Source organism: Misgurnus anguillicaudatus, chromosome 14, assembly GCF_027580225.2.
Source record: "Misgurnus anguillicaudatus chromosome 14, ASM2758022v2, whole genome shotgun sequence".
In the NCBI taxonomy this organism is placed as follows: domain Eukaryota; kingdom Metazoa; phylum Chordata; class Actinopteri; order Cypriniformes; family Cobitidae; genus Misgurnus; species Misgurnus anguillicaudatus.
Genome location: NC_073350.2, coordinates 23652072 through 23676295, shown reverse-complemented (window position 1 = coordinate 23676295; position 24224 = coordinate 23652072). Strand labels below are relative to the sequence as shown.

Sequence of the window (24224 nt, the reverse complement as noted above, 5' to 3'; positions counted from 1 at the left end):
GGGCAGGCGGTAATGCTCTCCATAGAGGTGGTGTCTAGGATGACATTTAATACAAATATCACGTTCGCTCATTTACTCAGCAGACTGCCAAAGAGAAAGTTTGGCTGCTGATCTTCCCCCGTCCTGTCACACTCTGGCACTTTTAGTGATTATTCTGACATAAAACAGATGAAAGTGTGTACAACATACAGTAAAATTTGGGTCTAAATCATATTTTTAAGGTGTGGGTTGTCAGTCATTATGGTTGTCTGAGTGATCTGTCACTTAAAGGTCACGTTCTTTCTTATCCAACTTTTTAAACCCTAGTTAGTGTGTAATGTTGCTATAATAGCATAAATAATACTTGTAAAATTATAAAGCTCAAAGTTCACTGCCAGGCAATATATATATATTTTTTAACAGAATTCGCCTTTCAAAGCCTACAGCGAACGGCCGGTTTGGACTACAGCCCTCTACTTCCTGCTTTAATGATGTCACTAGAACGGTTTTTGGACTAAACTCCGCCCACAGGAACTGCCAGATTTACTTTGCAAGCTAAATATATATAAAATAAATATTTTACAACCTATGAGGAATAACATACAATTTTATCATGGTTGCTTAAATTAGACCACAATGGCCCATAAATGCCACTTCCGGAGGATGCAACCTCTGAAATGAGCTGCAGATAGAGGAATATAAATGTACATGCACTGTTTATTTAACTTGCAAACAACAAAATATTGCAAACGTATAAATTAACAAATAAACTTACAGTATAAGGCTCAATGTTTTCCGTTTTCAATTGGACTCAATGTATGTGTCTGGCAACCCATGTGAGCATAGTTGACGAAATAAACTCTACCTGTATTTGCAATTTGATGACTGTAGTTTTAAAACACAATTTTTTTAATGATCAGCACAATCCCTAATGTGTAAATGTCAACCTTACGTATATTTTTATCCTGCAGTGCTCATAGATCCATTTACCATGTGGCTGAGCTGTGTGTGTTTTACTAAAGCTCTACAGTCAATGAAAAATTACACATGCAACAACTGTTTTTCCCACGCTCTCACTCTTTATTTTTCCTTTCGTCTCAGACCTTAGTAGTTTTTATGACATCTGTTATGTCTGTTCTTTCAGCATGTTTAAAAACAGGTTCAAATGAACAAAAACTTCAAAATAAAAATCACAGTCATTGACATGAAATCCAATACATTCAATGAGCTCATAGACTGCTACAGATATAAACACAATAATTGCACATTTTAAATTTTCATTCAGATGTTGCAGTCAGTACTTGAAAGACAGCCTGTTTGGTCTGATAAGGTATTGTTGTCAGATACAGCAATCTAGGTAAAAACACCTCACAAAAAGGTTGTATTTATTAACATAAGTTAATGCATTTGCTAACATGAATGACCAATATAATTTTACAACATTTATTTATCTTAGTTGCTGTTAAAGGACCCATATTAAGCTCATTTATAATGTGTCTCTGAAGTTTCAGCTCAAAATACCACACAGATCGTTTGTTATATCATGTTAAAAATTCGAGGGAGCAAAAAGTGCGGTTTTCATGTGTGTACCTTTAAATGCAAATGAGCTACTACTTTCCGTAAAAAATAAATCTAATTCCTGTGAATACAGTCTGGGACAATAGTATTTTGCTACAACATGCTAACAAATACATTACGAAAACCTTTTGGTTAAAATTAAGCAGTCAGTCAGTGGCCGTGGGCGGGGCATTGTGTGACGTCACATTAACAAGAGAATCAAAACAGCATGTCTAATGAGACTGCTCTGGTTTAATTGGGATTAAAAAAAGAAAAAGTGGGTGGATTTTTTTTTCATTGTGCGGTTGTTTTGTTCACACACGGCCAACACACATTTATGTTCAAACATCTTGAAAAAGTGGATTTTGAGTAATATGGGCCCTTTAATTTCAGCATTTATGAATACATTTTTAAAATCAAAAGTTGTAACTGTTCACTAACATGAACAACTAACATGTATTGGAAGTACGAAACATTAACATACACAAATAAATGATGCTAAACCATATTTCTCATTGTTTGTTCATGCAACTGTTAACAAATACAATCCTACTGTAAAATGTTACCGTATAATTGCCAATTTAAAGATTTATAGACATTATTTTTGTGGGAAACACAAAATAAAACATGAATTTAAAAAGGAAAAGGTCTTTTGGCATAAACAAACAAAAAATTGCTTCTTCATGGGGAAATGGAACGTATATATAAAAATAGCTTTGCCTCTTCAGATGGGACTATTGGTGATTTGATTGACCCAACTTCAGTCCTTGGAGTGACCATCACATACCATTGAGGTAGATTGTATTTGATTAAAAATTTAGGTAAAATGTGACCGAAAGTCAATGGTTACCAAGCCAAATTTGGGTATTTTTGTGCAGAAAAATAAAAACGTAGTGTCAATAAAATCATTCATTTCAGTATTTTTCATCTTTTAAAGGACAAGTTCAGTATTCTACACTTAAAGCCCTGCTCCCAGACCGTTCATGATGAAACAGAACGGCCCCGACCGAAACTTCAACACATGCGGCTGCCCCGAGAACCTTCGGGTGTCCGTGTTTCACCTCCCACCTCTACAATGGGTTTATAGGTGCACTGGAACAATTCTTCCTAAAATGCATTAAACTTTCGTTTACAAAGACATGAAACTCACAGAGTGGTCAGGGGTGTTCACTGATATGCTCACACAAAAATCGCTGCAAAAGACGCATTCCAACAGGTTTTATCGTAGTTTTTGCCAACTCCATTGACTTGTATTAGATGTGCTGTGAGGTACGGTATTACCCCGCGCCGGAACTTTGTTTCTATTCTTGCAATTGGCAAAGGCGTTGTAGAGATGGGAGGTGAAACACAAACACAAAAATTCCCGGGGCAGCCGCACATGTCGAAACTTCAGTCAAAACCGCTCCACTTCACCACAAACAATCCGAAAACAGGGCTCCAAGTGCAAAACACCGAACTTGTCCTTCAAATAAAGGTTTTATATATTGAAGGCTTAGTTTTTAATCTGTAATTTACAGCAATAATCACAATTTTTACTTTGACGCTCTAAATATCAAAATTAGATTACGCGACTAGCCATTGTTTCACAGGCAGAGTCACAAATAGAGCAAATGCTAAGTAAAGGGTCACAATGTGTTAAGCAACAGTTAACAGTGATTTCTGTATTGAGATATTTAACCTTTAAACGACCAAATCTCCAGCTAGTACGGATACACCGCTTAGAGTGCATTTTCTGGAAAGCATCACATCTCAATGATTAAATTCAGACATTTAAACATCCAAACAAAGATGTTAATCATAAACATTGGGTTAACGTCTGCCACATGTCTTTTTAACACCCACCAGGAAACAATTTAAGGAAAGTACTGCAGATTGCAAACCAACAATTTGCCAGACGTGAACACGTACGTTGAACTCACATTTATAGGAAGTACGTGAGGATGATGTACTGTATGGTTTCTTGTCAGACGTCGTCTTGACATAGCAGTGTGCATACTACCAAAATATGTAAGATAAAGATCTTTGACATGATTATGCCTCGACTTTCATTAGCCCTTTTCATACATCCAACCTGGTAAATTGCCGTAAAATTATTTGCACTTGCGAAAGTTTTCCTACATTTTTTAACTCACTACCATTCACATTCACACATTGGGACCAGATGCCGGTAATCCCGTGATGTGCCAAAAACCCTTACGATTTAAAAACACATGTTGATGTGTCTGGCATTTTTATTACTCGCACAAGAAACAAAATAGTACATTTTTATTAATGATATCATACAGCTCCTCTTGTTACTACAAAATTGCCTAGAAATTATCCAGTAAGTGCTGTATGTGTGAAAGGGGCTATTTTGCAAACCATTGAAACACTTTTGCAATTCATGCAAACTTTAAACTTGTATCATAAGACACTATCATAAATGAAAGTTTGAAAATCGGCCACAATTTACTTTTGTTTCCCAATAAAATCTCATAAACATTCTTCATATTGACCATATTCACATCTGGCTCTTCATAATGCCCGGGCATTGGTCCCTATGTTGGTAAGAAATTTTTTAAAAACATCATATTATAAAAATGGCAAACTCCATCTGAAGGAATTAGTTAAGATAGTTCCTAATCTAATCACAGAATAGTGATAGATAAAAAGGACAAAACAGGTCAACAAAAAAGCCAAGTTACTGTGAGAAAAACAGCCAGCATAGGAGAGATGTGATTAAGAGAGGGGGCCGAACCGGATTTTGTACGACAGTGATCTTTGTTTTGACCGATGCAAGCTGCATAGGCCATTACATGGGGAATGTAATGTTGTTCCTGGACTCCATGAAGAAGATGGGCCATGGGGCCTTTGGAAAAGATTGCCACATCTTCACCTCCGTGAGTCTCCATGCGCAAAGGAACAGCCGACTGTGCCTGATAGTTGTTATGCTCTGAGGACAGAAAAATGTCAACGTTAAGGGAGAAAACATGTTTATCTTATAATATACAGCTCCTTCAGATTAGGTTAAACCATCAAATTATGAGGTGAATACAAAATGGACAAAAATCAAAACTTTTAAAGGACAAGTTCGGTATTTTACACTTAAAGTCCTGTTTTCAGATTGTTTGTGATGAGGTAGAGCGGTTTTGACTGAGGTTTGGACGTATGGTGCTGGCCCGGGAATTTTTGGTTTCTGTGGTATCGCCCCACCCTCACGGTGGCTGCGTGGGTGCACTGGAGCAGTCCTTCCTAGAATGCATTGAACTTTCGTTTACAAAAGACGTGAAACTCACAGAGTGGTCAGGGGTGTTCACTGATATGCTCACACAAAAATCGCTGCAAAAGATGCTTTCCAACAGGTGTTTTAGCATTCGTTGTAAACTTGTGGACCTATTTTTCCAAACGCCTCACACTCGTGCATTCTTCCGTTGAGAGCTTGAATAATAGACACTCCAGCCCAGTTGGTGGCGATAATCCACCTTTGCCAATTGCAAGAATACAAACAACATTCCCGGCGCGGAGTAATACCGTACCTCACAGCATTTCTAATACAAGTCAATGGAGTTGGACAAAAACTACGATAAAACATGTTGGAATGCGTCTTTTGTAGCGATTTTTGTGTGAGCATATCAGTGAACACCCCTGACCACTCGGTGAGTTTCACGTCTTTGTAAACGAAAGTTTAATGCATTTTAGTAAGGATTGTTCCAGTGCACCTATACAGCCATTATAGAGGTGGGAGGTGATGCAGGAAACGCCCGAAGATTCTCGGGCCAGCATCATGTGTCCAAATTTCAGTCAAGACCGTTCTATTTCATCGTGGACGGTCTGAAAACAGGGCTTTAAGTGTAAAATACCGAACTTGTCCTTTAAGGTATTTCTTGGGAAAAATAATAAAGCAAACCGCATCGTACACTGTTAAAAAAAAACTTCAAAATATGTACCCCAGCTCTAACATTGGGCAGTACCCTTTAAAATGTCCTGATATGCTACGCCACAGTGGCTGTGTTTACATGCACAAAATGTTGTCAATCCGATTGATTTTAATACGATTGAAGGTTAAGACAATACAGTTTACATGCACCCTAAACATTGCAATCTGATTAAAATGTTCATTTACATGTACTCGATATCTCGTCAATTAAGAGAAAACGCTTCCCCGACAATGACAAGATTTTCCGTCTTTCCGCAATACCGCTATTATCCACCAGGTGGCGCAACTTTTTAAACCCAGAAGTATTGCCCTATGGCAAGCAGCTGCATGTCCGTGTCTGTTTTAAAGATCGCTCTGAATGGGAACTCTATGAAAAGTCCGTCACAAAAATGGGATTATCTCTGCTTTTTGCTCAAAATGTGGTGTTTTTGCAGAAAACCTACCCATATTCAAAAGCTGATTACAAAAGAACTACTTAAGGTAGGAAGAAACGTTTTTTTTTCTTTGAAAGCAGAGGGTCTGTTCTTTCATTTGGTATATTGTATGTTTATATATTCAAAGAATAACATTTTCTGGAAGGCATTAAACTTTGGTGAAAATCATCAAAAACGCTGGCGCTGGCTGGCAACTTTTTTTAAAAACGCTGGCGGTGAAAGAGTTAAAGTCGGATATGAAGATGAAATCTGACGCATTTAGCTTAAGTGTTAAAACTGATAAAATAATTGCTGTCTGTGGTTCTATATGGGCTACAATGGCAATGATTTTTAAAAAATAATATGGATAAAAAGTAGGGATGCACCGATATGGAAATTTTGCCCGATACCGATAACCGATAACTCTTTAAATTTGGGGGCCGATAACCGATATCTATAGGCCGATAAATATTCATATTATTTTCACAATAAAAAACTCGCAGACCGCGGACATCTTGTCTTTGCGCTAGACTAGCATACTCTTCTTAAAGGAATAGTCTACTCATTTTCAATATTAAAATATGTTATTACCTTAACTAAGAATTGTTGATACATCCCTCTATCATCTTTGTGCGTGCACGTAAGCGCTGGAGCGCGCTGCGATGCTTCGATAGCATTTAGCTTAGCCCCATTCATTCAATTGTACCATTTAGAGATAAAGTTAGAAGTGACCAAACACATCAACGTTTTTCCTATTTAAGACGAGTAGTTATACGAGCAAGTTTGGTGGTACAAAATAAAACATAACGCTTTTCTAAGCGGATTTAAAAGAGGAACTATATGTTATTGCGTAATAGCGCTTTTGGGAGTACTTCGACTCGGCGCAGTAACACCCTCCCTCTCCCATTATGAGAGTGAGAAGGGGAGCAGACTTTTCAGGTAAGTCGAAGTACTCACAAAGGTGCTATTACGCCATAAAATATAGTTCCTCTTTTAAATCCGCTTAGAAAAGCGCTACGTTTTATTTTGTACCACCAAACTTGCTCGTATAACTACTCGTCTTAAATAGGAAAAACGTTGATGTGTTTGGTCACTTCTAACTTTATCTCTAAATGGTACAATTGAATGAATGGGGCTAAGCTAAATGCTATCAAAGCGTCGCAGCGCGCTCCAGCACTTACGTGCACGCACACAGATGATAGAGGGATGTATCAACAATTCTTAGTTAATGTAATAACATATTTTAATATTGAAAATGAGTAGACTATTCCTTTAAGCCCGCAACACGTGTCATCTTCGTGCTATGTCACAGAAAGCACAAATCAAAGCTTCACATGGCCAGCAATGAGCAAGTGACGTGGTTCAACAAATCAAAATAATCCATCATTTATCGGCTTTCATTTATCGGCCTAATTTTGCTATCAGACCGATAACCAATAATATTAAAAATAAGCAGTTATCGGCCGATAACGATATGTCGGCCGATATATCGTGCATCCCTAGTAAAAAGAACTATAAATTAGTTCATTTTTGGAACTGTGAACTAGTTAAAAACTTTGAAATATGAACTATGAACTGAACTGTTCATTTTAAAATTTGTGAACTGAACTTTGAACTAGTTCATGTAGAAAGTGAACTTTCCCAACACTGAAAAAAACATCCCAATGCACAGTCAAAACTAGCCCAAATGCATCACAATGACTATTCACAGCACAAATACCAATAACTAATGAATGAAATCCTTTCATCTTTAGAGGAGAAAAAGCAGAAAAGTTTAGACCGTTAAAACAGTAGCCCAAATATAAACTCAAAAAAGCAGAGGACTTGGCAACGCCACCCAGCCCAAAGAATCTATCGTCAAGTTCACGCTTTATCTCTGGATAAATGTCAAAGCTGAGATGGAGAAAGTAGTTCTTAAGAAGTTTTCGGATATAGGCAATGAAACAAAAGGCACAACGCTATTTTATTGCTTTATAATGTTAGGAAAGACATGAACACTGCAGAATGTATAGCGCGTGACCCCATTACATTAATAATGCATGTTGCCATTGCCTTTGCATGTTTCTGTGACGAAAATCATGTTATACGTAAATAAGAGGTAAATAGAAGACGTGAACTTGAGCACAAATGTCTTATAAACTATGCATATGTTTTGTGTGTACTTTTAACCAAGCCTTCGTCAATTTTAATCAAAGGAGAGTTTCAGTTTGTACACCAAACACACTGATGCAAAATGCATTTGTGCACATCCCCCCCAGTTGAATGCTAAATTAGTGCTTATTATAGTGTGTACGTGCCGGTCCATTACCGTATGCTCTCTAGAGTATATACTTTTTAAAAGCATAGGACAGCCAAACATGCTTCAAAGAAGGTCCAGAGGAAGTACAGGAATCTTGGTAAGTGAAGCGATAAGCCGGTAATTACATACCATAGTCCACAGTTGAGACGTTTTCTCTAACGCCATTAACCAATTTAAATCCAGGACCATTTCCATACAGAATGGATGTGAAGGGTTTCTGGTCAACATCGCTCACCATGGGTGCTAATCCTGCAAAAAACCCATTGAAAGCTCAGCTTCTGCCCCATAAAGCGAGAAATCAAAAGCTTGTTTTGTAATTAAGCCTTAAAACTTCATTACCAACCGAAGATTGAGTTTCCTCGTAGCGTGTAGCCTCCGAAATTGAAGACATGAGAGTGATCGGCTGTGACTACTGTCAATGTGTCATAAATGCTGGTGAGGAGATCAGCCCGCTTAATGGCCCGGTCCATCTCCACAGCCTCGTGCAGGGCCTGCTTCGCTTTTCCCTCATGGTGTCCGTGGTCAATGCGTCCACCTGTTAGTGAAATTTACTGTCAGATGTCTTGCATAAAATGTAGCCAAGTGTCTTTCAAAACGATTCCTTGCTGTAGTTGAACTGTACTTTAAATTCTGAGTACACTTCACCACACGAGCTACAGTTTTAATAATGAGCTCCTCCAACACTAAGGGGTGGCAAATATAAATATTCATATATTCAATATTCATACCTTCCACAAGCAAGAAGAATCCACGTTCATTTTTTTTCAGGATCTTGATGGCCACCTCCACCATCTCGGTGAGAGAAGGATCATTTTCATTGTTTCTCTCCAGTTCATAGGCCAGATCTGCTGGTTCAAATAAGCCTGAAGCGCAAATACAAAATGTAAAACAAGGCGTTTTGATGATGGTAACTTAACCAGTAAATTTATAAAACCCACCTAACAGATAATCCACATTATTTGGGTTCAGAGAAAGGAGATCCCTCTTGTTCCAAACATAAAAACCTTTCTGATTACACAAAGAAGGAACAAAGAAAAGACCATTTTGTTTAGTTAATCCGTTTTGTTATACAACACATTTCACTGGTATAATTAACATTGTGAAATCAAATCTCTGTAAACAAGAACCAGAACAAATGTGACCCGGCCTGTGAAAACTGAGGAGGAACCATACGATCTCTCTGATGAAGCCAATACGGAAGTGATTTAAACCGCTTGGCCGCTTGAGGCTGGCTTCAAAAGGGAGTCAATTTCCATAGACCTTCATGTTAAAATGCCCAATTTTACAGCAGAAAAAAATATGTTTACAGCCTGGTACAAAAAAAGTGTTTAGGTCTATATAGCTAGTTTTGCCCTTCATGACAACTGTGATGGGGGTGAATTTGTAAAAAATCATCCGTTTAAATTATATTAAGCCTTAAAGCAACACTATGTAGTTTTTTTACCTTTAAATAATGTCTCTAAAATTATTTCAGTGATAGAACAACTTTTAACTGGACAAATTGTACTGTTGCTGCAACCTAAGCAGCCTCCTAGCTGCTACAAGCACAATCTGAAAGTGGCGGTGGAGGGTAGAGCACACAGCCCCGCCCCTCCCACTGCCTGCAGAAGAGTGTCTGATACCAGGCACTGTTGCGCTTTTCAACCACATGGGGGAGCTGTAAGTCATTTTTACATGGAAACTACATAGTGTTGCTTTAAAGTTCTGCATAATTAAGGGCATGGACACTTGAGTGATGGTTGAACTGCCACTGCTGTCACTAGACTCGAGCTAGGCGGCCGTGGTTTCAGCAACCAGACACCTCGGCTTCACCCATGTCCCGCCTTTTTACCCATTACCAATTATCCGCGAGTGACACGTGGGAAAGATGGCGACGGCAGGCACCGCCTATTTTAAGCTTAAAAAATGCTCTTCACAAACCAATGGGTGATGTCATGGGCACTACGTCCATTTTTTTACAGTCTATGGTGAAAACCCAGCTGAAGTCATTGTTTTATTAGCAGTGTTGGGGAAAGTTAAAGTTTTAAAAGTAATTTTTACAATATTAAGTTACTCCCAAACAAAGTAACTAATTGCGTTACTTAGTTACTTTTCATGGAAAGAAATGCTTACGTTACCTTTTTAGTTACTTATCATTACTTTTTCTTGGCTGAGGCTTGACCTGTTTCGGACCTTGCAGGTGTTTTTATGACTGAAGTGTTCTGCATTCAGAAATTTGATATTTTATCACAAAAATGTCGAGCTCTGGCCTGCCATCTCAGTTTCTGACTCAAACTGTTCCCACACAGGCGTGTACGCATAGAATGCATAATGCGACTACGTTTAGTTTAAAGCAACACTATGTAGTTTTTTTACCTTTAAATAATGTCTCTAAAATTATTTCAGTGATAGAACAACTTTTAACTAGACAAATTGTACTGTTGCTGCAACCTGAGCAGCCTCCTAGCTGCTACAAGCACACTCTGAAAGTGGCGGTGGAGGGTAAAGCACACAGCCCCGCCCCTCTCCCTGCCTGCAGAAGAGTGTCTGATACCAGGCACTGTTGCGCTTTTCAACCACATGGGGGAGCTGTAAGTCATTTTTCCATGGAAACTACATAGTGTTGCTTTAATTCAGTAAAAAAATTTAATCAAATTAATTAAACTAAAAAAGTAACTTGGATTACTTTCTTTAAAAAGTAACTCAAATATTAATGTGTACATTTAAAAAGTAATGCGTTACTTTACTTGTTATTTCAGAAAATTAATATTATTACGTAATGTATGTTACTTGTAATGCGTTACCGCCAACACTGTTTATTACATAAAATCATCCCACATAATGTAAAAATCATTTTGTGAAAATATAACATTAATATATTTAATACTGACTCAGAAAAGTTATTTCAAAGATTGAAATCATTGTAAAATCAATGATTGAAATCGAAATTAGATTATAAGACTTTACTGTAGCTTGGAGTTCACAACAGGGACACATATTTTCTGTATTAGTTATTAACTGAACAGCAGTAAAGACTGCTGGAGGGGTGTAAAGACCATCAGCTCAGATTCGGTGAAGTCAATAAACAAGATATCATATTATGAAACCACAAAAATACATGTAGAGACATGCAAACACAAAGAAAAAATGACCTGTCAGCACAAGCATAACATGATATCCTTTTTCTGAAAGCATGACGTTATAAATGAAATGATGGGAACGCTTTCATTTTCACCTTATCCTTCACTCTGTCAACCCACTCCGCCACCAGATTCCTGCCGTCTTTGCGGGTACCGTTGTGCTTCTTCTCTGATGGGTACTCCACATCTGGTGTGTTTTTGGGGTACATGCTTTTCCGTCCACCCCCCATAATCACCTGCCCATTTAAATTAGGAGACCACAAGAGAAACGTTACAGATTTATTCTATGTGACCCAGTCTGTGAAAACCAGGCTAGTTATTTTTTGTCATTTACATGCTACATAATGTAAAGAACATTCTGTGAAAATATAATCTTAATATAAAAAGGAACAAGCAAACACAATATTAACAGAACCTGATACTGAATTTGAAAATTTTTTAATAACAATAAATTTTTTTCAATTTAAATTTATTTTATCACATAAAAAAGCTATGTTATGTTTTAAACTTAATTAAATAACAACTCACATTAATATCAGGAATGTTTTCAAAGAGTTGTCTGGCGATATCTTTGCATCCGCTTTGCAATGCGTCCGATGGCATGTCTCCATCTGAATACCAGTCACGATCTACGGAGTGGGCATAGGATGCACTGGGTGTGGCGTGATTCACGCGCGTTGTTGTTACGATTCCCACTGATTTACCTGGGGTAACAAACATATACGTGGTTTAAAGTTTAAACTAACACTGTAAATTGTTCATACAGGGACATCTTTTATTGCTTAAAGGGACACTTCACCAATTTGCATTAAAGCTCCAGTGTGTACTTTTTTTAGTTAATTCTTAGCAAAAACCCATGTTTTCTTCCAAAAGTATGTGCTCATTCATGTGTAATTACTTCCACCCCACTAATCAAAGTATTCTCGTAAGTGTAGAATCTGCTATTTAAAATACATACGATCGAGTCGCTCTCTGGTTGAATCCATGTTGTGCCTCCATCTTTGAAATACATTCGCCGACGAGGGACATTCCTGAAATTCAAGCTCCGCCTTTCGCGCTTTCAGAGCACACTCAAGCTGGCCGCGAGCTGAAGCCTACGGAGGTTGCATGTGTAGGCGGTATACGTCATCAAGACAGTCTTATTTCAGAATATTAACAATTATAAAGCTGACATTTATTCTTAGTTAATTGTAAATTGATGTAATATGCTTATGACTTGCGAATGTAATGCTCAGTTAATTTAAATAAACCAGGCTTGATGACGTATGCAGCCCGGATATGCGACCTGCGTTAGACTGAATCCTTCGGCCGCACGCCGTGATAAACCTGCGATCTAATGCTTTGATTTGAAAGCCTGTTGAAGACATATTCTCGAGGACATTAAAACAAGTCGCCAAGGAAGCGAAACGGGGATTTAAAACGACAACGCGACAGGAAAAACATCAAGACCAAAGTCAATATTGGAGTTAGTTTTACAAGACAATTGGACAATGAAGTTGCTAAGTTACTTTCTTCACCACAGGTAATTCAGCATATTTGTTTACAACAGTTTATGTTGTAAACTTGAAGTTTTATAGTTCCTTGGCTAACTATAGCATGGGTATGCGTAACACTTGTTAGTGTAAACATGCATGTGGTTTAATGTCTTGGAACAGCCACACGCCGTCTCTCCGCCCATTTATGTAATCTGAGGTAACTGTTACTGAGATAAATGTTTTTCATCTTTTCTGACCTCTAACACAAACACACGGTGTACAGCGCTATTTTTAGCCTTTCATTGATAAAAGCGTCTGATCTGCGCGTCTTTCGTTTCATTTTACAAGCGTGTGAAAGTTGAGCGATCTTATTTCACCAATATCAGAGAAAGCTCTTACATATACACGGACATGTAACGTTTACTTAAACATAAGCATTGGACTCTGACATATTAGTTCGCGTCCATTTAAACCCGTCATTACTCTAGCTCATGATTAAATGACAGGAGAGAGGGACTCGTCCACAGACCATCTCCTCAGTAATCTGAAGAGAAGCGGTCGAAAATGGACAAAAAGAGACGGATTTAAACACCAACTGTAAACGTAATGTGTCTCTCTCGTCCACTTTTGATCTGATCGACGAGCCCCTGTGATATTTTTCCTCGCGTGGATGAAAAAGGAGTGTCTAAGCTACGTTTATGGTTGCTGTTTGTATGTGATTTTAAGCGGACATATCATGACAATCAGACTTTTTACATGTTTAACATAAATCTGTGTGCTTTGACGGATCACACGCAAATGACATTGCAAATTGTTCATTTTTTTCATTGCTTTTGCTTTGTAGCCACTGGAAGCCATGTTAACCTTAGCATGACACGGCCGGGCCACCGTACGAGTTAAAACGCGTTCCGAATGGGGGGGGCTAGAAAGTAATATTCAGTTGGTTGTCATATAGACTTTCACCGCTTGATGGGAGTAGATCCTACACAGTGGAGCTTTAAGCTTTATAGTTATAGTTATAGGATAGTTAGAACCCCAGTCATGTTTTTGAATGGTCGTGCCTCATTTCCTCAGGTGCCACCGAGACAGGAGAAATACAGATTTTAGTGTTGCACTTCCGTCTTTCAATGATGCAAAATCATCATTTTGCATCATTGAAAGCAGGAAGTCCAATATCTTTGTTGAGGGGGTGAGACTACAAACAGCCCTTTTCTCGGTCAAATAGACACCAAATTCGAAGTGTATGTTACATTTTGACTACAAATATGACGCACTTTCAATAAAGATTAATGTTTCTATGGGTGAAATTCTCCTTTAACTTTAATTTAGTGACTTTATTAAATGATGGAAATATGAGGTATTTGAGAGGCAAGGATCTGGTCAGAACTGGTTTATGGTGTCTGTGACTTGTCCAGTGATGCATTGTCAATACATTACTTCCGTTTTGATCATTTACTTTGAGTGTGTAATTATGTCTTGCAAACTAAAACCATATGTGATATTCTGTCTTGCAAATTCTGCCAAATATAAAAGTAAGTAGCTTTTGTTCCAAGATTTAAAATGATATTTTTTAGGTTATTCCTCGGCTTTTCTAGTTTACATTGTTCAGGACAGTGATGAGATGCCATTAAATCATACATTATGAAAAACAGGAGGAAGGAAAGAAACCGGGACTCGAATTCAGATCGCCTGAACTGATATTGGGACAAACATTAATTAACTAAAGATTTTAAATGAATGCTCTTGGCACATATTATACGTTCATTAGATAATTTTGCTTTAAATCTACTTAATCACAGCCTCAGTCCATTCAGAAATCCCACTTTGTTTGAAGAATCAATTACAAGTCTGATAAAAACATCCTAATTTACAAGAAAACATATCAGACGCCCTTAGAGAATTGAACTTTGCATTTGAGCTTTTCAAAAGTTAAAAAGTGTGTTTTGTAGTGGGCCTAGTAACAATGTTGGCAGGGCAAGTAAAAATATTGCACACCTTTTACTGTCATGATCCTGGCTTTCTTGTTCCTACTTTTTAGTCTTGAGTCTGGATCATGACAGTCCCACGTGTTTTGTGTGGTAGCACATGGCCTTTGTTTGTGCTGTGCGATTCCCTGTCTCCTGACCCTGTTTCCTGATTAATCACCTTGTTATTGTTTCATTCATGTCACCTGTTACCCTCTTGATGTGTTCCCTTATTTAATGCCCTTATGTTTGCTGATCTGTTCTGTACGTTCCTGTTCCTAGTCATGTTATTTGTACTAAAGTCTTTTTGTCAACTTTATTGTTGGTCTTAGGGCCCGTCCCATTTCTACTCCTTAAAACTTCCACTTGATTTTGAGTGCCCTCGACAGTAAAGTCCTCCCAAGGAGGGAAGTGGGGGTTACAATCTTTTCCTATGAAATGGGACACCACTATATGGAAATTAGCATAGTGCTGGGCTCGCAAGGTATCCTGGGTAATTTCATATTTCACTTGTTTTAAGCCTACATCAGTCCTGACTACATTTTGAGGGTTGATCTTCGTCTTGCTCCCTAAAGTAATGGGACGCCCTACCCCTACACGTGCAAAATTGAGGGTTAGGGCAAAAATGTAGGGGAAGTTAAGTTATTGGGACAGGTTCTTTGTCTAGTCTCTTCTTTGTGTTAATGGTTTTGTGTAGTTTTTTCCCTCGCGTGTTTTGTTTTTCCTCTGGTTTTGTGCAATACGTTTTTGGTGTTTACTTGCTGCCTGCACCTGTAATACCTGCATACTTTCCCAGTTTATTTCCAATGTTGTTCATCTTTCCTAGCTTTAAAGGGATAGTTCGGCCAAAAATGATATCAAACCCATGATCCACTCACCCCCAAGCCGCCCGAGATGCACACGTCCATCGTTTTTCAGACAAACACATTTTCAGATATTTTAGAAAATGTTTTAGATCTTTCAGTTAATTAAATGTGAAGTTACGGGGTCCACGACCTTAAAGTCCAAAAAATGTGCATCCATCCTTCACAAAACAAATCCAAACAGCTCCAGGATGACAAACAAAGGTCCTCTGAGGGCAATCCGCGCGGTGTTGTTGTAGAAATATCCATATTTAAAACTTTATAAACGAAAATAACTACCTTTCGGTAGCGCCGCAATCTTAGACTCCTCTGTATTCAGGAGAGAGTATTATCGTAGTGTACGCACTTTTCTTAGTGATGTCTGACAAATTCGGAGGGCGGGGGCACCGAGCAGCAGCAGAGTAACCTCCGTACGCTGCGTAAAGCTCTGATCTTGAATGCGGACGCGACTAAGAGGGCGGCATTATCGGATGCGAGTTATTTTCGTTTATGGGGTTTTGGATGTGGATATTTCTACAGCGAAGCTGCATGGATTACCCTCAGAAGGCCTTTGTTTATCATCGTGGAGCCTTTTGGATTTGTTTTGTGAAGGATGGATGCACATTTTTTGGACTTGGGGGACGTGGACCCCGTGACTTCACATTTGATTAACTGAAAGATCTAAAACACTTCCAAAACAACTGAAAATGTGTCCGTCCGAAAAACGATGGACATATGCATCTCAGACGGCCTCGGGGTGAGCAAACCATGCGCTTAATATCATTTTTGGCCGAACTATCCCTTCAACTCCAGTATCATTCATAAACATGGCTTTGTAAATAAACTAAATGTTCAATGCTCTTTCATCTGTAAGTCACTTACATAAATTAACAGACTAAATGTTATGGAGGTCAGATCTTCCAGACAAATTACAAATTCCTCTAGGACACCATTCACACAGAGAGACTAAGCCCTTTTCACACAGACATTACGGAAAATACACAGAAAATGCATTTGGGATTTGTCAAGGATCGTTTGATTTTTAGTTCATTCACACTGCCAATGATTTCCCGGAATATGTGCGTGCATTCACACATGTGCCGTAAAGACACGTGACGTGTTTAAAGTCTTGCACTTGGTAGTTTTTTTTCTCGGCAGCGTCTGAAGTTTGCTTATTATCTGTGATTTCTCTTGAGAAACCATGCGTGTGCATTTTTATAAGTTTATAAAAGAGCACAGGACATGCTGTTCTAGTATGCTAGTGAATGATTTCAGCTTCAGAGTGGATATTTGACGAACTCCCTGATCTCCGCTTCAATCCAGTTTCTAGTCTGCAATGCATTTGTTCACCTCTACCATCAGCTGAGGACTTTTGTCTTCTAAACAAATCATTTGTTATTATTTTCAACATGAGAATAAAATATAAAGAAGCTGCTTGCGTCTTCCACTCATCCTTCAAACTGTCACTCTTCGAATATATTCCCAGATAAGACGTGTTTTCAATCCTTTATCTCCTAAACCTGTTTATCCCAATGTCACCTTTGTTTCTCTCATGCAAAAACAACTTAATAGATTCTAAATGGGAAAACATTTGCCCAGAGACAGATATCCTATCTATATTGTAATTACCATAGAAAGTCGAGGCAGAGATGAAGTATAGCTGTTGTATGGGACTCAACATGGCCGCTCACCTGCATCTTTGGCCCACCTAAGAATAGAAGTGACCTCGTTCCCCCGAGTGGTGTTACACTGGGATCTAACAGCTGCTGCGCTCACTCCGACCGTACCCTCATTGGCCTTGACACCGCACAAGAAAGCCGTGGCTGTGCCCGCGCTGTCTGGTACCTGAGCATTGGTGTTGTATGTCTTAGAAAACAAAAAATGTGCCATTTAAATACATACATAGATTGTATGCAATGAAATGCATTTGTCTGTACTAAGAACTGTAATGATATTAAAAGTTATAACTATAGTGAACTATACCGTATATAAACTATAATGCTATCTATACAAATGATTTCCACTGTGGTATTTAAAGGTGTGAATGGTACTTGAGCTGGCAAGTTTAAGCAAAACATCCCTATTTATGTTATGCCTGTATGCTCTAATATCTGAGCTTTATCTTGATTCCAAATGCTTTCAGAAAGTCATATCGTGGTCTTATCTTGTGTGCATCAATGCTGGTAAATTTGGAAAACTGCAAGATAGAGTTCATTCACTGTCATCAAAGACAATAATTGACCACCTTTCACAGTCCAGTTAAAAAATTTATGCATTACTTTACAAATCAGTCAAATGTTTAACTAGATCACAATCGCACCCGCAGATCCGTGTTTGCCAGAGAAATCAAACTATTTTCCCTGCAGCTCTGGGTGAGCTGTTGTGCGGATGCATGGATTATGAACACAAAAGAATGGCATGATGGGATTGCAGCATGTGGGATTTACCTTAGAGAGGGCAACATAGGGAAATTTGTCCATCTCCAGCTGAGTTTCCTCACCGCTCAGGCCACTCAGTTGACCTTTCAGGATCCGTGCTGCTGTCACTGTGGGAATGCCCATACCTGAAGGACACGAGACACAAGAGTGGCATGTTTAAAATGGTCTTTTGTTTTCCCTTCTCATTGAAAACTAAAAATAAAATCGTATGTTTTTGTTCAAAAATCTGCAATGAAATGATCCGCTGTAATTTCTCGATTTTGAGACAATGGGTCTTATTCATGAAGCATGCATATGCACAAATTTGTGCGTGAGATGTGCGTACGGATGTTACTTTCGTACCAAAATTTCTTGTAAATGTACGAAAAAATCAAGATAACCCAAAACAACTCGTATGCAATAATCACATATAATCAAATACTAGGCTATAATTATAATGTTTATAATAATGTTGATATATAAAATTTACTTGATTATATTTTATATTATTACATTTTCTGTATTATATATTATTATACATGATCTATATTATTATTATTATTATATACATCATATTATAAATTATCATAGCCTACTTATTTTTTCTACACATATAAAGAGGATGCACGTAATGACGAATCTTCATGCTTTCCTTCCTCACTTTTTAAATATCTATATGAAAGTGTGTGCTTAATGTAAACGTCATGTAAATGTAATAAGAAGTCCAAACATCAATCACTTGATCTCTTGTCTGTTTTATTTTAAATACAGATGCGCGTCTCTGTCATATTAATTAAATGTCATATTTGTTAACGCATCCAATACTTATTTAAATGTTACTCTGGCTGGTGGACAGCACTGGCTTCCTACAGCGACAGCAAAACCGCCCAAATAAAAAATGCAAAGCAAAACGAAATTTTACCGATCATAAATATGATCATGGATTTCTTTTTGAGCTCTTTTGCTTCTATGACCGACTGCTATAAAATTTTCTGTGGACAAGCGCTGCACTGCGGAAAGCCTTTATATGGAGCTGGTTTGGGCGTGTTTTATGCAAATTACCAACCTCGTGCACGTGCCCGCTCATGTAAAACACTCCAAATTCCCTAACGTAAGAACAAGTATAAGAACACAACACATTCATGTGCGTACACACGTGTTGTGAATTTGACGGAGAGTTTTCAAGTGTGCATATAAATACGAAAAACGTACACAATTATTAATGAATGAGACCCAATTTTTTTTGTTTCTCCATGATGGCAATGAAAATAAATAAAGAACAAATGGAGACTCCTGCTTATGAGATTTGTTTTCTTTTTACATTGTTATATTTTGTATTAATTATATTTTGTATTAACCATAATAGCTAAATACTGAATGCTTTTATGATCTAAGTCAGTGGTTCTCAAAGTTTTATGACATTTTATAAAATACATTAATTCATCATGAATTCTGTGAAATTAAACAAAAAAAAATAAGGTAGCACTACTTTGTATAATTTAATGTTTTGTTTAATTAAAATGTGAAGTTTTAGAACAGTTTTTTGTCATAAATTTTCTTTTAACCGCATGCTGAAAAAGTTTGAGAACCACTGACTAAGTTTCTCAAAAGCAACTAAAAACAAAAGTGTGTGTGTACTTGGTAATTATCATGTTGTGGAGGCCAAATATTTCTGGCATTGTTGGCATGATAATTTCCCTTTAGGCTGATCGTTTTCTAGCGCAATATGGCATGTTGTACGCGGTTGATCATTCAGTACTCTTACTATGTGTCATCTATTGACTCATTCGTGTCTATTATGCTTCTACTAAGACAGTGGTTCTTAAACTTTTTCCGCATGCGGCCCCCCTTGTGTACGGTGCACTTCTTCGCGGCCCCCCAAAGAAAATTTAGGACAAAAAATTGTTCTAATATTTAACATTTTAATTAAACAAAACATTAAGTTATACAAAGTAGTGCTGTTGGCAAATAGCCTTTTTTTTTAGGTTTAATTACACAGAATTCATGTTACATGAATGTATTTTATAAAATGTCATTAAACTGGGGCCCCCCTGGCACCATCTCACGGCCCCCAGTTTGAGAACCACTGTACTAAGAGATGAAAAACATTTGAGACAAAATCTAAAAGAAAAACATGGTTTGAGTTCAAGGTGCTCATGAAAACCCTTATATGTCTATGTTAAGAAAAATCTGTCACATTTTGAACTGTCAAATGACTTGTTGAAAACATGAAATTAAATCATGAAATCGAATTCTGTGATGAAATGACCACCTGTCACTTATCATGTGTTGACATAACCTGTTATACGGAAAGGGTTTGAGTCCCATTAAAGCCCTGTTTCACAGGAACTATACTTCTTTAGAAATCCGTACACTCTGTGAATTCCGAAAAAAATTGCCCAAGTCCAATTATTTTTGTAAAATGTAAGAGTTCAAATAGATGTACAAAGTGGTACAGCATTGGATTTGATTCACTGGAAAGACACATAACTAAGAATTGTTGATACATCCCTTTATCATCTGTGTGCGTGCACGTAAGCACTGGAGCGCGCTGCGACACTTCGATAGCATTTAGCTTAGCCCCATTCATTCAATGGTACCAATCAGAGATAACGTTAGAAGTGACCAAACACATCAATGTTTTTCCTATTTAAGACGAGTAGTTATACGAGCAAGCCTGGTGGAACAAAACAAAACGCAGCGCCTTTCCAAGCGGATTCAAAAGAGAAACTATATTTTATGGCGTAATAGCACTTTTGGGAGTACTTCGACTCGCCTGAAAAGTCTGCTTCCTTTCTTCCTCTCATAATGGGAGAGGGAGGGTGTTACTGCGCCATGTCGAAGTACTCCCAAAAGTGCTATTACGCCATAAAATATAGTTCCTCTTTTAAATCCGCTTAGAAAAGCGCTACGTTTTATTTTGTACCACCAAACTTGCTCGTATAACTACTCGTCTTAAATAGGAAAAACGTTGATGTGTTTGGTCACTTCTAACTTTATCTCTAAATGATACCATTGAATGAATGGGGCTAAGCTAAATGCTATCGAAGTGTCGCAGCGCGCTCCAGTGCTTACGTGCACGCACACAGACGATAGAGGGATGCACCAACTCTTCCCAGCTAAGGTAATAACATAGTTTAATATTCAAAATGAGTAGACTATTCCTTTAATGCTGTTATTCAGAGATGTGGTACAGAGATGTGCCATTTCTATAATGTTGAACAGTAAGTACTGCAATTGATTTACATTACAGTAGTTGAATTGCGACTTAAAAACATGTATTTTTCTAGTATTTGGTAAACTGGTGTTTTAAACTGTTATAGTTTTATGAGCAGTGTCAAGCTCACCCTCTGTTGGCACTCTCTGTCTTTGCTGAAACCCAACACATATCTGTTAAAGACCCACAGAGATCCAACTGCTATGACCTACCATCACCAAGAAATAAGATGATATTCTTAGCAACATTTTTGTTGAGCTCTTGGAGGGTCAAAGCATTTTTTAGCGTGCGCTGGGCCCATTCATTCCAGAATGCAGGGTTCTTCTCCGGCTCTACAGGACATGAGAAAACATAATTACACTTCTGCCAACAAATTATGACACATAGCCACAAAAGATGCTCCTGGTAACCAAGAAAATGATGACCTTAGAGTGAAGGCCTCTATTTAGAGATTATGAGCATGTTATCTTTCTGGTCTCTTTGGGAAAACAAGCACGGATAACAAGAAAACCAACCTGCAGTAGTTTTTCCAATAACAGTGATTTCCAATAAGTTTTTGTTTACATACTTAGGGCAAGGCATAAAAGAGGATATGTTCCTGCAGCTCAACTGGAACAGCATTTGATTACCAGTGCAAAAGGTTGCGGGTTTGATCCCAGGGAACACTGATACTGATAAAAATATAGATTCCTTAAATGCACTATAAGGCTGCACTCACACTTCAAATCTTAATGCACAGATCCAATCTTTTGACCACATCCTTTATTTTGTCCTGCCTGTTTACACATACTTTAGATACGCCTCATATCCGATGTCTGTGTTTACATTAAACTCCTGCCCAGACAGAATGTTAGCTTAACTGGGTATAGTGTTAGCTATCTAACGTTAATATCGTCACTTATTTAAAGTAAAGGTCATTGTTAATGATTACCTTCGACATCATTATCGTCCACACTGTCTCTCTGTCATCACGTCTTTCTCTGAAAAACTGTAAAGAACTTCTGGGGGTTGGCAGCTAGGTTTATCACCCAAAATTAATTATTGCTCATAAAATGTGCAAGTCGTTCTGTCCTGAATACTCTGGTTGTTGTGATCCTTAACGTCCTACTACTTGGCTTTAATGCTCTTTATTTTGCACTGGCATTAACTCCTCCTTACTTCAGGTGCAAAATTATGACGAGCATTTGGCGGCCATCTTACCACAGGGCGCTCGCTCACTCATAGCATTGAGTTTTGGTTGTGCAGGTCCTTTTAGATGACCATAACTTGCTCAATTTTCTACCAATTTTCAAAAGGTTTGGTTTCTTACAAATGTTATTAACGTGGCTATAATTCTGGGTGCTTCAACATGTTTCGTGAATTAAATTTTTTTAGTATAAGTAGGGAGTGTTATAGATACATTTTTGCAAGTTATGGTCACTTAAAAGCACCTGCACCATTAAAACTCAATGCTATGAGTGAGCGAGCTGCCTGTGGTAAGATGGCCGTTCCACTCAATTGGCCAGCAGCGCGGGCGAGACATCTAGCCTTTATACATATCTATGGCTCAGATCGCATAAGATCGCATAAATGTGTTCTGAGTTTTCACACAACAGAAAAAAGGGGTTTTTAAACACCCAAAAATTTGAATGATACAAAAGGGCAAGTAAATAAAATAAGTTAACAAAATCTTTATATGCTGGGGACTTGTCCACTGTCAGCGATGAAACCACACACGCTCGCGATAAAGCGGTTGTCTCTATCAACTTTCCAATACCGCTACAACCTGAATTGATGCTCGAGATTGTATTAGGGGCAGGACCATGCTTGGTGGCTCTAGTGCATCATCAAGCTTTTATAAAAAGCGACTTACAACGCATTACAAGCTACATATTTTTCTTTTATCAGTATGTGTGTTCCCTGAGTTTGACTTTGAACCCATGACCTTTTGCGCTGCAAACGCAATGCACAAACACCTAGCTATACAGATGGTATTCATGTGACGTCACCTTCGGCGAAAGTGACTGCGGTTACGCCCACTGAGTGGCAAAAGACAGAGCGGCAAAATTTGTGTAAAATGTGAAATCAGCGAAAACACAGGGGTCTAAATGGGGAAACACTGTTGTGCGATGGACTGTACTTACAGATTTAACAAGAATTCAGGGCAATTGTTTAACAGACTGCCAAAAAACACTGAAAGGAGAAGTAAATAGATTGCTCATGCCAACGTCAACTGAACACAGGTGGGTTGACAAGTTGCTAGGGTCACTATCCAACTAAATAAAATTTTTGCTGATAATTGTTAGTTATACTGACTAGTATAACACCCATAATGGCTAGAACAGCCAGCCATTTTGCTAAATGTTTTGCCACTCAACAGGGTGAGCTCCTGCGTAGTCACATGGAAAAAAGTGACGTGAATGCATACCCTCTGTAGGAACACAATGAAATGAAACCAATGAAACTTTAACCAATGAAATACATTAAAGGAATAGTCTACTCATTTTCAATATTAAAATATGTTATTACCTTAACTAAGAATTGTTGATACATCCCTCTATCATCTGTGTGCGTACACGTAAGCACTGGAGCGCGCTGCGACACTTCGATAGCATTTAGCTTAGCCCCATTCATTCAATGGTACCATTTAGAGATAAAGTTAGAAGTGACCAAACACATCAACGTTTTTCCTATTTAATACGAGTAGTTATACGAGTAAGTTTGGTGGTACAAAATAAAACATAGCGCTTTTCTAAGCGGATTTAAAAGAGGAACTATATTTTATGGCGTAATAGCACTTTTGGGAGTACTTCGACTCGCCTGAAAAGTCCGCTCCCCTTCTCACTCTCATAATGGGAGAGGGAGGGTGTTACTGCGCCGAGTCGAAGTACTCCCAAAAGTGCTATTACGCCATAAAATATAGTTCCTCTTTTAAATCCGCTTAGAAAAGCGCTACGTTTTATTTTGTACCACCAAACTTGCTCGTATATCTACTCGTCTTAAATAGGAAAAACGTTGATGCGCCTGGCCACCTCCAACCCCATCTC

The 24224-nt window shown here is 38.1% G+C and overlaps 1 protein-coding gene across 3 annotated transcripts in view; it reads right to left on the bottom strand.

Annotated features, from left to right (window-relative positions):
- Positions 1-1038: 1038 nt before the first annotated feature.
- The window catches only part of alpl (alkaline phosphatase, biomineralization associated), a 29063-nt gene continuing 5877 nt past the window's right edge, over positions 1039-24224 (bottom strand). For 2 of the 3 annotated variants that reach the window (XM_055184540.2, XM_073876122.1), the window contains exons 3-12: positions 21411-21530; positions 18012-18127; positions 17256-17430; positions 11812-11987; positions 11379-11519; positions 9103-9172; positions 8893-9027; positions 8508-8699; positions 8294-8413; positions 3750-4468 (exon numbers count right to left, since the gene is read on the bottom strand). In XM_055184540.2, coding sequence (XP_055040515.1) covers positions 4200-4468; positions 8294-8413; positions 8508-8699; positions 8893-9027; positions 9103-9172; positions 11379-11519; positions 11812-11987; positions 17256-17430; positions 18012-18127; positions 21411-21530 — 1514 coding nt within the window. In that variant the 3' untranslated portion in view covers positions 3750-4199. Of the gene's footprint in view, positions 4469-8293; positions 8414-8507; positions 8700-8892; positions 9028-9102; positions 9173-11378; positions 11520-11811; positions 11988-17255; positions 17431-18011; positions 18128-21410; positions 21531-24224 lie in introns of all 3 variants that reach the window. The other variant, XM_073876123.1, reaches the window with a different exon arrangement.